At 36.0% G+C, this 17,344-nt stretch overlaps 2 protein-coding genes across 2 annotated transcripts in view; one reads left to right on the top strand and one right to left on the bottom strand.

The window, feature by feature from the left end:
- slc2a9l1 (solute carrier family 2 member 9, like 1) overlaps positions 1-232 on the bottom strand; it is a 25,973-nt gene extending 25,741 nt beyond the window's left edge. The window contains exon 1 of the mRNA XM_062064398.1: positions 173-232. Within this exon, the coding sequence (XP_061920382.1) occupies positions 173-232 (60 nt within the window). The remainder of the gene's footprint in view (positions 1-172) is intronic.
- Positions 233-2,753: 2,521 nt separating this feature from the next.
- On the top strand, positions 2,754-15,918 carry psmd6 (proteasome 26S subunit, non-ATPase 6). The gene is made up of 8 exons (XM_062044550.1): positions 2,754-3,037; positions 5,726-5,931; positions 7,434-7,579; positions 7,642-7,861; positions 7,920-8,028; positions 12,120-12,288; positions 15,576-15,653; positions 15,727-15,918. Exons 1-8 carry the CDS (start codon positions 2,893-2,895, stop codon positions 15,821-15,823), a joined length of 1,170 nt encoding a protein of 389 aa, XP_061900534.1. The 5' UTR covers positions 2,754-2,892; the 3' UTR covers positions 15,824-15,918.
- The last annotated feature ends 1,426 nt before the right edge of the window (positions 15,919-17,344 follow it).

The following is a 17,344-nucleotide window of genomic DNA, read 5'->3' as shown; positions in this document are numbered from 1 at the left end:
CGTCTATACATCTACGGCTTAGATGTATAGATGCTTTGTTTGCTTCCATGCAACAAGTTATGTTCTCGTTCCTGCAACCTAGTTCATGTTTTCGACTAGCATCCTTTTGGCTAAGCCATTCTTGTTTTTAGTGCCGTGCGCACGGCAATTAAGAACAAATCATTCTTCTTACCTGCAAGCTGCTTCCTGACGTTCCAATGCATCTTGGAAAGACGACCTCTGGCATCGACATGCCACGCGTACTTAACAGTTGGTCAACTTTGTCATCTAACTTAGACCCGTAGATGGCAAAAAAAGACACAAAAAGATGCTTGTTTACGGCACCTTTTGTTTTTCTTTTTTAGCCTGCATAAAGGTTTAAGATTAATTCTTCAATAAAACGAAAATATATGAACATCCCATCAGTCAGCGTCCCAGTGAGAGAAGATATTGTACATCGACGCTAAAAAGACTTCAGACTACAAAATGCGGCTGCCAGACTTTTGACCCGTGCACCCAGAACAGCCCATATCACCCCCCATTTCATCCAGTCTTTATTGGCTTGCAGGGCACAGCCTCCGGTCTTCAGGCCAGGGTCTTCTAAAGATCCCAAAAACTTGTTTTAAAACCTGTGGAGACCTGGTATTTCAGACTAAAGCTCCCAGACTCTGGAACAACTTGCACCAGTCCCTCCGTGATCTTGACTGTGTTGAAACTTTTAAGAAACATTTCAAAACTTCTCTTTTTAGTAAAGTTTTAGTTAATGCACCTTTTAACTATCAATTTTAATCCATCTTTTTTATGATGTTCAGCTAAGTATTTATCTTCTATTTTAAAGGATTTATAAACAAAACAATTATTACCTTTAAAAAGTGTGAAGGGAAAGATATAGTAGATTTTATTAGACCAATAATCAACGGTCAAATCAAAGTCAGAACCTGAAATTGATTAAACGTTGTCAAAAAGCATGTTGTTTCAACATATTTGTGTTTTAGAATATTGGTTGGGAAATGACGAAATTTCAACGGTCAAATCAACGTCACAACCCAACATTGATTAAACGTTGTCAAAAAGCATGTTGTTTCAACCTTGCAGAATATTGATTGGAAAATGACCAAATTTCAACGGTCAAATCAAAGTCAGAACCTGACATTGATTAAACATTGTCAAAAAGTATGTTGTTTCAACATTATGTTTGAGTTGTAGGATATTGGTTGGAAAATGACCAAATTTCAATGGTAAAAACAACGTCAGAACCTAACATTGATTAAACGTTGTCAAAAAGCATGTTGTTTCAACGTATTTGTGTAGTGGAATATTGGTTGGAAAATTACCAAATTTCAACGGTCAAATCAACATCAGAACCCAACATTGATTAAACGTTGTCAAAAAGCATGTTGTTTCAACGTTGCAGAATATTGTTTGGAAAATGACCAAATGTCAATGTTCAAATCAAAGTCAGAACCCGACATTGATTAAACGTTGTCAAAAAGCATGTTGTTTCCACATATTTGTGTAGTGGAATATTGGTTGGAAAATTACCAAATTTCAACGGTCAAATCAACGTCAGAACCCGACATTGATTAAACGTTGTCAAAAAGCATGTTGTTTCAACGTTATGTTTGAGTTGTAGGATATTGGTTGGAAAATGACCAAATTTCAATGGTCAAATCATAGTCAGAATCTGACATTGATTAAACGTTGTCAAAAAGCATGTTGTTTCAACGTTATGTTTGAGTTGTAGAATATTGGTTGGAAAATTACCAAATTTCAATGGTCAAATCATAGTCAGAACCTGACATTGATTAAACGTTGTCAAAAAGCATGTTGTTTCAACGTATTTGTGTAGTGGAATATTGGTTGGAAAATGACCACATTTCAACGTTCAAATCAACATCAGAACCCAACATTGATTAAACGTTGTCAAAAAGCATGTTGTTTCAGTGTTATGTTTGAGTTGTAGAATATTGGTTGGAAAATTACCAAATTTCAACGGTCAAATCAACGTCACAACCCGACATTGATTAAACGTTGTCAAAAAGCATGTTGTTTCAACGTTGCAGAATATTGATTGGAAAATTACCTAATTTCAACGGTCAAATCAAAGTCAGAACCCGACATTGATTAAACGTTGTCAAAAAGCATGTTGTTTCAACGTATTTGTGTAGTAGAATATTGGTTGGAAAATTACCAAATTTCAATGCTAATTTTCCAAACACCGGTTACATTACACCTGTTCAACACCTAATGTTTTTTTTCTTCTTGTAACAGTATTTCTAGAATGTGCTGCGGGGCATTAGAAAATTAGCTGCGGGCCACACTTGGCCCCTGTGCTGCACTTTGGACACCCGTGGATCAATAAGAACTTTATAGCGCTTATTTTTTGGGTGTATTTGTACATTTTATAACTTTCTTTTACTATTAAAAAATAGCATATACAACACAGAAAGTGAACAAATCATTAGTAATCAATGTGAGGTATGGATAAGTAAAATCTGCTTTTTCCGACTCCTTTTCAAACGTGTAAACGTGTAATTTACTTTTATATAATCTATGCGTACATGTTTGAAATAAAGCAAACCATTATCATTATTATTCTTCCATAAAATAATAAATAATAAAACGTATATAATTTGGTTGAATCATATTTGTATTAATAACATAGTTCTAGCCAAAAAACAAGTGATTCGTTAATAATCTTATTTCAAAGTGAGTTGCTGTTTCGTAGTGTGGCCAGCAGGGGGCAGCAAGCAAAACCCGGTGTTGTTTTCCCTCCTCGTTGACTGACAGGCGGGCGGAAACAACACACTCCGGTGTTTGCCCGAGTCATCGTTGGCTAGGATCATACCTGCCGCCTGTCCGCCTTAAAGTAATCCCTTATTTATATCCATTTAGTGTCCACCTTTAGACAAAATGCCGCTGGAGAATCTCGAAGAAGAGGGTCTGCCCAAGAATCCCGATCTGAGGATAGCGCAGCTGAAGTTCTTGCTGACAATGGACGGCCATCGACAAGATGCTAAAGTGAAGACGGAGCTCATGGATGCTATCAAAGCTAACAGTGAGTTAGCATGACTATTATCTTATTTTTCAACTTAACACACAATATAAACATATTATGTATACATATGTTGTCTAACTGTTTTAATAAGAGTAGGAATCCGTTAAACGTTGTGTGCTAATTCATGCTAACAGCAAGAGCACATGACCGATTATTAGGACGTTAGCTTGAATAATAAGTATAGTTTTATCAAAATAATACTTGTCGTCAAAGTTCATTTAACATATAACTTTTGCAGTTATCGATGTTGGGTCACAAAGTAAATAGTTTGTCAGTTTTGTTAAGTGATAGGGCTGAACGATTTTGAGCACAAACCCCATTGCGATTTTTCTCTTCAAATCGCGATTCGATTCGTATAAAATTGCGAAAATAACGAGTGAAGGAAGTCATGTTACTTGCGACTTATACTCAGGAGCGACTTATGTGTGAAATTATTAACACATTACCGTAAAATATCAAATATTATTATTTAGCTCATTCATGTAAGAGACTAGACGTATAAGATTTCATGGGATTTAGCGATTAGGAGTGACAGATTGTTTGGTAAACGTATAGCATGTTCTATATGTTATAGTTATTTGAATGACTCTTACCATAATATGTTACGTTAACATACCAGGCACGTTCTCAGTTGGTTATTTATGCCTCATATAACGTACACTTATTCAGCCTGTTGTTCACTATTCTTTATTTATTTTAAATTGCCTCTCAAATGTCTATTCTTGGTGTTGGCTTTTATCAAATACATTTCCCCAAAAAAATGCAACTTATATATGTTTTTTTTTCTTCTTTACTATGCATTTTTAGCCGGTGCGACTTATACCCCGGATCGACTTATACTCCCAAAAATGCGGTATTTCGATTTGCGATTTTTATATTAATAAAAATGTATAAAACTGCGAAAATAACGAGTGAAAGAAGCCATGTTACTTAGATTGGCAATCAATATATTGTTGTCTCAAGGTGCCACACTTTAAGAACAGGGGTCTCAAACTCAATTTACCTGGGGGCCACTGGATGCAGAAACTGGGTGAGGCTGGGCCGCAAGAAAAGATTTCCTAAAAAAATCTAACATGCACTTTTTAATGAATTCACCTTCTTTGAATGGCTATTCCGCCCTAGCAACATACTTGCCAACCCTCCCGATTTTTCCGGGAGACTCCCGAATTTCAGTGCCCCGCCCGCCAATCTCCCGGGGCAACCATTCTCCCGAATTTGTCCCGATTTTCACCCGGACCACAATATTAAGGACGTGCCGTGATAGCTCTGTCTTTAACGTCCTCTACAACCCGTCGTCCCGTCCGCTTTTTCACCATACAAACAGCGTGCAGGCCCAGTCACATGTTGTATGAGGCTTCTGCAGACACACGTAAGTGACTGCAAGACATACTTGGTCAACAGCCATACAGGTCACACAGAGGGTGACCGTATAAACAACTTTAACACTGTTACAAATATGCGCCACACTGTGAACCCACACCAAACAAGAATGACAAACACATTTCGGGAGAACATCCGCACCGTAACACAACAGAACAAATACCCAGATCCCCTTGCAGCCCTAACTCTTCCGGGCTACAATATACACCCCCGCTACCACCAAACCCCGCCCTTGCCCACCTCAACCGACGCACGGAGGGGTGGGGGTTTGGTGGTAGCGGGGGTGTATATTGTAGCCCGGAAGAATTTAATATAGGGCTGCAACAACTAATCGATTAAATCGATTAAAATCGATTATTAAAATAGTTGCCGATTAATTTAGTCATCGATTCGTTGGATCTATGCTATGCGAATGCGCAGATTATTTATTTTTTTTAATTAAAATTTTTTTTTAAATTTTTTTATTTAATTTTTTAAAAATAAATCTTTATTTATGAATGCAACATTTACAAACAGCTGAGAAACAATAATCAAAATAAGTATGGTGCCAGTATGCTGTTTTTTTTTCAATAAAATACTGGATAGGATAGAAAATTAGTTTGTCTCCTTTGTCCTATTATTAATCGATTAATCGAAGTAATGATCGACAGATTAATCGATTATCAAATTAATCGTTTGTTGCAGCCCTAATTTAATACATCAAATCATTTCTGTAAACAAACATTTTACTTAAATAAATATTGCACATCTTAAAGTGCATTTTTTCCCCCCAGTTGGAAAAAAAGAGGTGGGACGTTGTCTTTTTGTTTTTTGCCATTACCAGATCACGGCATTCTCGCTCGTTCGTCTGTGTTGATGGGCTCATATTGCCCATCCAGTTTCTCCAGTTTGAAGCTGAAATATTACCACAACGGGACATTTGGCTTTGTAGTCTTATTTTTTTCTTCCTAATTTTTGTTATTTTCCGGCACTTCTTACTGGCGTGCTTCCTGTGGGTGTAAAGTTGGCGCCTCGCTCTCCGCCCACCGAGACAAAAATAGGGAATGACTGCTCTTAGTTAATTCTACTTTTAAAAAAAACGTGCTCAGGTGTTGAGAGCGATTCACAGAGTGAGACATCTTCCTCTGTTCGAAGCGAGAGGCGAATAAACGCAAGGCTCAACAATTCCGATTGGCAAACATGTCTGTCACTCAAATGTTAGTGACGGCGGGGGAATAAAATAACCCCGGTTATCTATCGCACTAATTAAAACCTGAATGTCGATTAACCGTGCGGCCCTATTGAGTGATGCATGTTTGTGTTGTCTAGACATGGCCCCCTACTATGAAAGCCTGTGCAAGGACCTCAAGTGGCAGCAGGAAGGTGACCTGCTCAGCAAAATGAAGAAGGCCAACGAGGAGGAGCTGAAGAGGCTTGACGATGTGTTGGAGGATGCTGAGAAGAACCTTGGAGAGAGTGAGATCAGAGATGCCATGATGGCCAGAGCCGAATACCTCATCAGGATCGGCGACAAGGTAAATACCCCACAGAACGTCCATTCGCCAGCCCTCGCAGCACAGATCTATGCTGGCTGGCGGGGCAATTTAGCACGCTCCAAACACAGAAAGGATCCAGCAGTCAAAAACAACTGCATGGGAAAGTGCTACAATCACATCGATACAGCAATATCAAAACCAAATGCAAAAGAAAAATGCTGCAAAAGTCAAAAACACGCTAAAACCCCAAAGACCCCAACCAGACACAACAAAAGATGAATGAAAAGGAGCATTTTTCTTTTGTTTTGTTAATTGCATGCAGGAATGTGTGCACCTTTTGAGGGGAAAAAAGAGAAAAACTTTTGACAGAAAAAAGAGGAAAATTAATTACGGCACAAAGTGTTGCCACGCAAACCCTGAAAGAAAATTTTGAAAATCAAGACTACATTTCCTGCAATTTGCTGCATTTCTACACTACATTTCACCTTTAGATGTATTCTCATCTGCCAACCTTTTTTTGGCTGTCTTCTTGACATGTGGAGTTATGTACTTGACAAAAAAAGGTGAAACAACTGAAAACATGTTTTATATTCTAGTTTCTTCAAAATAGCCACCCTTTGCTCTGATTACCTTTTTGCACACTCTTGTTATTCTCTCGATGAACTTCAAGAGGTAGTCACCTGAAATGGTTTTCACTTCACAGGTGTGCTTGAAGCTCACGGAGAGAATGCCAAGAGTGTGCAAAGCAGTAATTAGAGCAAAGGGTGGTGATTTTGGCACATATTCAGTTATTGCACCTTTTTTTGTTAAGTACATAACTCCACATGTGTTCATTCATAGTTTTGATGCCTTCAGTGACAATCTACAATGTAAATAGTCATGAAAATAAAGAAAACACATTAAATGAGGAGAAGGTGTGTCCAAACTTTTGGCCTGTACTGCATGTTAATTTAGTGTAGTAGTGCACTGCATTTTAATGACCTGTTTTTCTTACATTACTGTACATTAGTGTACAAAACAGCTGTGTATAAGCAAATATGCCTTGGTTAGTATAATGTATGGATCTGGCCTGGTTGACAGTAGCGTACCGTAGGGCTGGGCGATATGGCCTTTTTATTAATATCTCAAGATTTTTAGGCCATGTCACGATACACGATATATATCTTCAAATTATTACTTTAAAAAAGTAGTTTTATACTTGTGAGTGTTGATGACACAGCTTTGCAACAGTTGATATTCTGGTTTCAAGCATGTTTTACTCAATATAGGTCATCAAATCTCAGCAACAAGCTGTAATATCTTACTGAGATCATTTAGGACCAAAACACGTAAAACAAGTAAAACACTTTAACATAAAATCTGCTTAGTGAGAAGAATTATCTTATTAGACAGAAAATAAGCAAATATCAGCCTTATTTGAGATAGTCAATCTTACTTAGATTTCAGTTTTTGCATAGCATGTATTGATGATGAAATGATAGCTCTACTTTCTCTGGTTCTGCACGCACACATGTGTAAAAAGTCCACTTGTGCCTCCACAGGAGAGCGCCCTAACAGCCTTCAGGAAGACCTATGACAAAACCGTGGCTCTGGGTCACCGGCTGGACATCGTCTTCTACCTGTTGAGGATCGGCCTCTTCTACATGGACAGTGACCTCATCACGCGCAACTCCGAGAAAGCCAAGAGGTGATGTCGCTTTTTTGTCGCATTTGTCTCTCAAACCGACCACACCTCCTCTCCTCCTGCAGCCTGATCGAGGAGGGCGGGGACTGGGACAGGAGGAACCGGCTGAAAGTCTACCAGGGTCTGTACTGCGTGGCCATCAGGGACTTCAAGCAGGCCGCCGAGCTCTTCCTGGACACTGTCTCCACCTTCACGTCCTACGAGCTCATGGACTACAAGACCTTCGTCACCTACACGGTCTACGTGTGCATGATCGCCCTCAAACGGCCGGACCTGCGTGAAAAGGTGCAGTAGGAGAACATGTCTCCCGCGCTCTTTAGATGACGGCCATGTTTTGTTCCAGGTCATAAAAGGTGCAGAGATCCTGGAGGTGCTGCACAGTCTGCCTGCCGTGCGTCAGTATCTTTTCTCCCTCTACGAGTGTCGCTACTCCGTCTTCTTCCAGTCTCTGGGTGAGAATCCTTTCACCTTCTCTGTTGCTTCGAAGTACGGAAATGTCCGGGCTATAGAGAGCACCGTAGGGGTGTAATGGTACACAAACATTTTGGTTCGGTACGTACCTCGGTTTAGAGGTCACGGTTCGGTTCATTTTCGGTACAGTAAGAAAACAACAAAATATAAATGTTTTGGTTATTTATTTACCAAATTTGTAAACAATGGCTTTATCCTTTTAACATTGGGAACACTCTAATAATTCTGCCCACGTTAATCAACATTAAACTGCCTCAAGTTGTTGCTCAGATTAAATAAAATGACAAAACTTTTCTTCTACATATAACAAGTGCAACATTAAACAGTTTCAAGTCAACTCATCGTGCTTAATTTATTACAGCATTTGGGAAGCCTGTAGTTGATTTTTATTATGTAAATGTTATATTTTTATCAACATGTGATAGCAGGGACCCTGCCATTCAAAACTAGGCTGCTGCATTACTAATGATTAATGTAACTATAGCTGGAAAAATAGTACAATAGCAATAGGAGAGACTATTCATCCCTGAACACCATGGATGAATCCCTGCATCATTAAGACATGTAGGCTTAATGATGCAGTTACATTATTATATCAACTATCAGAGACAGAAACTCTTCATTTAACATACCATATTTTTCGGAGTATAAGTCGCTCCGGAGTATAAGTCGCTCCGGAGTATAAGTCGCACCGGCCGAAAATGCTTAATAAAGAAGGAAAAAAACATAAGTCGCACTGGAGTATAAGTCGCATTTTTTGGGGGAAATTTGTTTGATAAAAGCCAACACCAAGAATAGACATTTGAAAGGCAATTTAAAATAAATAAAGAATAGTGAACAACAGGCTGAATAAGTGTACGTTATATGAGGCATAAATAACCAACTGAGAACGTGCCTGGTATGTTAACGTAACATATTATGGTAAGAGTCATTCAAATAACTATAACATATAGAACATGCTATACGTTTACCAAACAATCTGTCACTCCTAATCGCTAAATCCCATGAAATCTTATACGTCTAGTCTCTTACGTGAATGATAAATAATATTATTTGATATTTTACGCTAATGTGTTAATAATTTCACACATAAGTAACTCCTGAGTATAAGTCGCACCTACGGCCAAACTATGAAAAAAAACTGCGATTTATAGTCCGAAAAATACGGTAACCATTTGCGGTTAAGGTAAAACATGTACAGTCAAAATACTTTTTGAATAATCTGGTACATACATGATCAATGCAGTTATATTTTGTAATTAATCACATGAGCTAACTTATTATTTTTGACAGCCCTGTTTTTAACACAAAATGAGTAAGGAATATGATCAGTTAACACATATTTAGCCAGCCTATTATATGTAATATAGGAGTATGTGACAATACCAACTGAAATGTCTTGCTAGCATCAAGGCTAGCCACGATTTAACAACTAGTTACCGTATTTTTCGGACTATAAGTCGCAGTTTTTTTAAATCTTATACGTCTAGTCTCTTATGTGAATGAGATAAATAATATTATTTGATATTTTACGCTAATGTGTTAATAATTTCACACATACTGTAAGTCGCTCCTGAGTATAAGTCGCACACCCGGCCAAGCTATGAAAAAAACTGCGACTTATAGTCCGAAAAATACGGTTCATATATTAGCCACACCTGACTTTAAGCTGCAGATATATACCGCTACGAAAGATTTTGTAAATGTTTATCTACATCTGTGTTTTTCAATCTTTTTTGAGCCAAGGCACATTTTTTGCGTTCCAAAAATCCGTAGGCATACGACTAGCAGAAATCATAAACTCAGTTAAAAGTAAAAAGTCGTTGGATATGACTTTAAACCATAACCAAGCATGCATCACTATAGCTCTTGTCTCAAAGTAGGTGTACTGTCACCACCTGTCACATCACCCCCTGACTTATTTTGACTTTTTTGCTGTTTTTCTGAGTGTAGTGTTTTTAGTTCTTGTCTTGCGCTCCTATTTTGGTGGCTTTTTCTCTTTTTTTGGTATTTTCCTGTAGCAGTTTCATGTCTTCCTTTGAGCGATATTTCCCGCATCTTTGTTTTAGCAATCAAGAATATTTCAGTTGTTTTTATCCTTCTTTGTGGGGACATTGTTGATTGTCATGTGATGTTCGGATGTACATTGTGGACGCCGTCTTTGCTCCACAGTAAGTCTTTGCTGTCGTCCAGCATTCTGTTTTTGTTTACTTTGTAGCCAGTTTGGTTTTAGTTTGGTTCTGGATAGCCTTCCCTAAGCTTCAATGCCTTTTCTTAGGGGCACTCACCTTTTGTTTATTTTTGGTTTAAGCATAAGACACCTTTTTTCCTGCATTTACAAAGCAATTAGCTACCGGCTGCCACCTACTGATATGGAAGAGTATTACACGGTTACTCTGCCGAGCTCTAGACAGCACCGACACTCAACAACAACACATCATTTGCAGACTATAATTACTGGTTTGCAAAAAATGCTTTTAACCCAAATAGGTGAAATTAGATAATCTCCCACGGCACACCAGACTGTATCTCACACAGTGGTTGAAAAACACTGATCTACATAACTTACTTGTTTCCAAACGGTGTCTGTAACACGGCAGTAAAACAGGAAAATCAAACAAAACAGAAGTCATGGTCATGGACCCACTAGCTGCTGAAGCTTGCTCTCCAATCAGCTAAACAGACTCAATAACTCCTCAGAGACATTTTGGTCAAAATGTACGAAACTGAAACAGAAAAAAATGCAATTGTAAGTTAATAATACTAACAAAGACACTTGTAAACCTGTTAGCATATTGGCTATTGATTACATTACGACAAATATGCATGAAAACACTCCTACAGACATAACATGTTTTAATAGTTTTAGTTCTATTGTAAAATGTACAAACGTCGCTTGGAGTGGTGAATACAGAATCCTTTTGAGTCGGAAAGCTATGGACAAATCGTAGACAAAATGAGACCTGGGGCCGTATTTATCAAACTTCTTAGAATTACTCCTAAGAAGTCTGCTAAGAGTTGACTTAGGAGTAAAGAAATTCTTTGCTGAAAGCTGCACTTAAAAGTTAGTTATCAAGCGTCTTACTCACACTTTCAGCGAAGTGTAGGACTGAATCTTAAGTGTCACACTCAGAGCTGAATTACGACATTACTAGGTACCGTAAACGGAATTTTAGGTGACGTCGTTTCTGTGTCCATAGAAATGACCAATCACGGAAGGGAATCCCTTGTCTAAGAATAAAGAAATATCTTAGAAATATTTAAGTGGACAATGGGAGTGTATATTTTGACAATAAACTACAAAATAATACAAAACAAACAAACAATATTGGCAATGAATCAAAAATAAATGTTTCCTTTTCTTTCCAATTCATTAATTAGGCAACTAATTCGAAACTGGTGTGGGTGGCTCTGCTGTGAAAGCTCTGCTGCGTGATGTTGCTGATGAGATGACGCCCCTTATTAAATCTGTGACAAAAATAATACCCGCTCTGTCTAAACGATACCGTTTGATTAGCTGCTCGTCTTTAAACAAAGCCTCCCTGAAAGTTCGGGCACGTCTCTCTCGCCTCAGTGCCATCCCCCGCTGGCAACTCCTAACCACTTAAGACACCTCTGAAGGTCTCTTTAATATCGTGGAGAGTAGGAGTGATTCTTAGACTTAAGAAAGTTGATAATAGCTTTTATTCTTAATTTTGAGAAAAGGACTAAATGTCGCAAATTCTAAAGACTTAAGTGTAAAATGGCACTCTAAGACGCTTGATAAATACGGCCCCTGTACTTCCGGTTTAAGGCACAAAACAGGAGGTACATTTTCAACCCGCAGTGAGCTAACTCGTCCAAAAGATGGCGCCACAGCACAAACAATAACACAGCGTATCGGTGTCTCTGTCGGTGTAATATGAAAACTATTTGTTGAATACAAAACATCATGGCCGTTAGAGAAGAAAATTAGCCTCACGGTTTTATAAACCGCAGGGTTTAAAGTGTGGGGGGGAAAAAGTAGCAGTTTATAGTCCAGAAAATAGGATGTGTGTAGATCCTTTCCATTGTGGTGTTTGTGTTTCCACAGCCACGGTGGAGCAGGAGATGAAGAAGGACTGGCTCTTTGCCCCACATTACCGCTACTACGTGAGAGAGATGAGGATCCAGGCCTACAGCCAGCTGCTGGAGTCCTACCGCTCTCTCACCCTGGGCTACATGGCCGAGGCCTTTGGCGTCAGCACCGAGTTCATCGACCAGTGAGTACACACCCACCTTTATTCTGCTCGCCATGAGGGGACGTCTTTGCTGGTGAAGTCTGTTGTGTAAAACTATCTTACAGCATCACTATCATTATAGCAGTCTCACTCTCTATTTAATCACCACAATTACAACATTATAGGGAACCTAACTATTATTAGCAATTATCTTAGGGCTGTCAAACGGTTCAAATATTTAATCGTGACTAGTCGCAGTTTGTTCATAGATAACTCTGAATTTATTGCAGAAAGAGGTAGATTTCACCTTTTTATTACCATGACTGGACAACAAGTTTGCTTTAATGAAATGTTTTTTAAACAGCTCAACACAAAAACGACAAACATGTATTTTTTCAACAAGCTTAAAATAAATGTACATTTATCAAGGAAAAAACACAAATTATGCAAGATTTTCCAAAATATTTGTTTCAAAGAGGAATATTTAAGATTAGGTTTTAGCACGGTAGTGCACTGTTAGCACATTGAAGACCTTTGTTGGCAGAAGTCTCACTTTGATTGAACAACTATGCAAACACATTGGATATGAAGGAATATTATGTTGTAATTACAGCCAACACCATTGTTCCTAGTGTTTGGAAGGCATGTGCTGAAACATTTTAACATGTCAAGTTGTCACTGTGATGTATGGAAGTCAATAGGGACCAAAATGGCTTACCGTATTTTTCGGAGTATAAATCGCACCGGCCGAAAATGCATAATAAAGAAGGAAAAAAACATATATAAGTCACACTGGAGTATAAGTCGCATTTTTGGGGGGAAATGTATTTGATAAAAGCCAACACCAAGAATAGACATTTGAAAGGCAATTTCAAATAAATAAAGAATAGTGAACAACAGGCTGAATAAGTGTACGTTATATGAGGCATAAATAACCAACTGAGAACGTGCCTGGTATGTTAACGTAACATATTATGGTAAGAGTCATTCAAATAACTATAACATATAGAACATGCTATACGTTTACCAAACAATCTGTCACTCCTAATCGCTAAATCCCATGAAATCTGCGATTTATAGTCCGAAAAATGGGGTCACTGCCTTTAGTATCGACACCACCAATTACTGACTGCCGACAGCCATCAGACTGTATAATGCATATGTTCCTTTTGACTGTACATGTATAATGTATTTATATTATTCACATGTGAATAATGCTGTATAATAGACTGTATTTATATTATTCACATGTGAATAATGCTGTATAATAGACTATATTATTCACATGTGAATAATGCTGTATAATAGACTGTATTTATATTATTCACATGTGAATAATAGTCTATTATACAGCATTATTCACATGTGAATAATGCTGTATAATAGACTGTATTTATATTATTCACATGTGAATAATAGTCTATTATACAGCATTATTCACATGTGAATAATGCTGTATAATAGACTATATTTATATTATTCACATGTGAATAATGCTGTATAATACTGTATTTGTATTTATATTATTCACATGTGAATAATATAGTCTATTATACAGCATTATTCACATGTGAATAATATAGTAATAGACTGTATTTATATTATTCACATGTGAATAATATAAAATACAGTCTATTATACAGCATTACTCACATGTACAGTCTATTATACAGCATTATTCACATGTGAATAATGCTGTATAATACTGTATTTATATTATTCACATGTGAATACTATAAATACAGTCTATTATACAGCATTATTCACATGTGAATAATATAGTCTATTATACAGCATTATTCACATGTGAATAATATAGTCTATTATACAGCATTATTCACATGTGAATAATGCTGTATAATAGACTGTATTTATATTATTCACATGTGAATAATATAAAATACAGTCTATTATACAGCATTACTCACATGTACAGTCTATTATACAGCATTATTCACATGTGAATAATGCTGTATAATAGACTGTATTTATGTTATTCACATGTGAATAATTCTGTATAATAGGCTGTATTTATATTATTCACATGTGAATAATAGTCTATTATACAGCATTATTCACATGTGAATAATGCTGTATAATAGACTATATTTATATTATTCACATGTGAATAATGCTGTATAATACTGTATTTGTATTTATATTATTCACATGTGAATAATATAAATACAGTCTATTATACAGCATTATTCACATGTGAATAATATAGTCTATTATAAAGCATTATTTACATGTGAATAATGCTGTATAATAGAATGTATTTATGGTATTCACATGTGAATAATTCTGTATAATAGACTGTATTTATATTTACATGTGAATAATATAAATACAGTCTATTATACAGCATTATTCACATGTGAATAATGCTGTATAATAGACTATTTATATTATTCACATGTGAATAATGCGGTATAATAGACAGTATTTATATTATTCACCCGTGAATAATGCTGTATAATAGACTGTATTTATATTATTCACATGTGAATAATGCTGTATAATAGACTGTATTTATATTATTCACATGTGACTAATATAAAATACAGTCTATTATACAGCATTACTCACATGTACAGTCTATTATACAGCATTATTCACAAGTGAGTAATGCTGTATAATAGACTGTTTTATATTATTCACATGTGAATAATGCTGTATAATAGAATGTATTTATATTTACATGTGAATAATATAAAATACAGTCTATTATACAGCATTACTCACATGTACAGTCTACTATACAGCATTATTCACAAGTGAATAATGCTGTATAATAGACTGTATTTATGTTATTCACATGTGAATAATATACACGTCAGTTTGATCATTTTAGGCAAACACGACACATTAGTTTCATAATTGCATTACATAATTTGCTTCTTTTTTTTTAACAGCATCAATGTTTACTGCTCACAGTAGACTTCACCAGACAACTAAACATAATAAAACATCACTCACTGTACAAGGTCTGCTGTCACCAGGGTGCCGACTTGTTATATTCCCATTTAGATGAAGATTGTATCATAATCCTCACGGAGAAGCGCCTTTTTGTGTCGCTCTCGCCATTTCCGGGTCTAAATTGGCTGTCAAAGTGTTCCAACTTGTCAGATTACAGTATTAATTAGAAATAACAATCACTTAATTAACTTTTTTTTCACGAAAATCGGCTAATACTGATTGGAAACTAATCTATTACGTTAATATTTAGTAGAATAATAAAAAATACAGATATCACTTCATTGTCCGATACCACTGCAGACCTGATATCAAAAGTTCTTTCTTTAGCGCCTTCAATCTTCTGTCCTCAGGGAGTTGTCTCGATTCATCGCTGCAGGACGCCTGCACTGTAAGATCGATAAAGTCAACGAGATCGTGGAAACAAACCGGTAACAATCATCACTTCTGCTCCTTTTCAGGGAAAACTTCCTCACCCTTTCCTTTTTTCTCTTCTTCTTGCAGACCTGACAGCAAGAACTGGCAGTACCAGGAGACCATCAAGAAGGGAGACTTGCTGCTCAACAGAGTCCAGAAGTTATCGAGAGTCATCAACATGTAAAACAAAGTGGATTCTTCTCGGCTGGTTTTTTTCTTACACCTCCTAGTTTGTTTGACAAATTCATCGTGTACATAATAAAAGAAGCTTTGACTGTTGGTGCTGATGTTGTCTGAGGAACGAGGCAGACACGTGTTTTCTTCATATAAATAGTATAAATTATTTTATTTACAGAAACTTGTTACAAAACAAATATACTATACAATCTTTTTTTTCTCTTTAAATAGTATTTCTAACATGTTTGTTCATGAATGACGTAGCAGCCAATACAACAAAAGTCTAGCTGAAAATGATTCATCAGGAAAAAAGAAAATATTACAGGCTTTTTTTTTTTTTTTGTCATGAGCTGTACTTTTCATGTTCACATTCCAAGTCTATGGTTCTGATGAAGGAAAACTTATTTCCACTCAGTGGAGTTTGAAGGTAAACAAAAGGTTGTGATGTACAACTCCTGTAGACCAGAGGGGCTTTTAACACCCACTGATGAGGAAATGTTACCTTGTTTCATACTGCCAGTAATGATGTGCCGATACCACATCTTTATGCTCTTAATATCCATACTTTGGTTCAGGGGGTTCAAACTTTTTGCTCCAAGGGCTACATACTGAAAGGTATAAGTATATTTGATGTAAAAATGCAAAAACAGATTTGTATTTTACATGACTAAGTATATTATTATTTATTGGAATATTTTAGCTTTTTCTCATTATGTGCTGATTATTTCGCTCTTTTTTCCCTAAATTTTTAGTATAATTTTTATTACCATTTAAGAATGAAATAAAAATAACCCGATTCTTTAACGACTTAACCTAAGTATATTATTATTTATTGGAATATTTTAAGCTTTTTCTCATTACGTGCTGATTATTTCACTCTTTTTTTCCTAAATTTTTATTACCATTTAAGAATAAAATAAAAAATAACCCGATTCTTTAACGACTTAACCTAAGTATATTATTATTTATTAGATTTTAGGTTTTTCTCACATTTTTAGTATTTTTACCATTTAAGAATAAAATAAAAATAACCCGAATGTTTAACTACTTCACCTAAGTATATTATTTATTAGAATATTTTAGCTTTTTCTCATTACGTGCTGATTATTTCGCTTTTTTTCTTACGTTTTTAGTATTTAATTTTTTTTACCATTTAAGAATAAAATAAAAATAACCTGATTGTTTAATTACTTGACCTAAGTATATTATCATTTATTAGAATATTATTGCTTTTTCTCATTACGTGCTGATTATTTCGCTCTTTTTTTCTTACATATTTAGTATTATTTTTTACCATTTAAGAATAAATTAAAAATAACCCGATTGTTTAACTACTTGACCTAAGTATATTATGTATTAGAATATTTTAGCTTTTTCTCATTACATGCTGATTATTTCGCTTTTTTTCTTATATATTTTTTTACCATTCAATAAAATAAAAATAACCCGTTTGTTTAACTACTTGACCTAAGCATATTATTATTTATTAGAATATTTTAGCTTTTTCTCATTACGTGCTGATTATTTC

This window comes from Entelurus aequoreus, linkage group LG01 (assembly GCF_033978785.1).
Source record: "Entelurus aequoreus isolate RoL-2023_Sb linkage group LG01, RoL_Eaeq_v1.1, whole genome shotgun sequence".
In the NCBI taxonomy this organism is placed as follows: domain Eukaryota; kingdom Metazoa; phylum Chordata; class Actinopteri; order Syngnathiformes; family Syngnathidae; genus Entelurus; species Entelurus aequoreus.
This window is presented reverse-complemented; position numbering and strand designations above follow the sequence as displayed.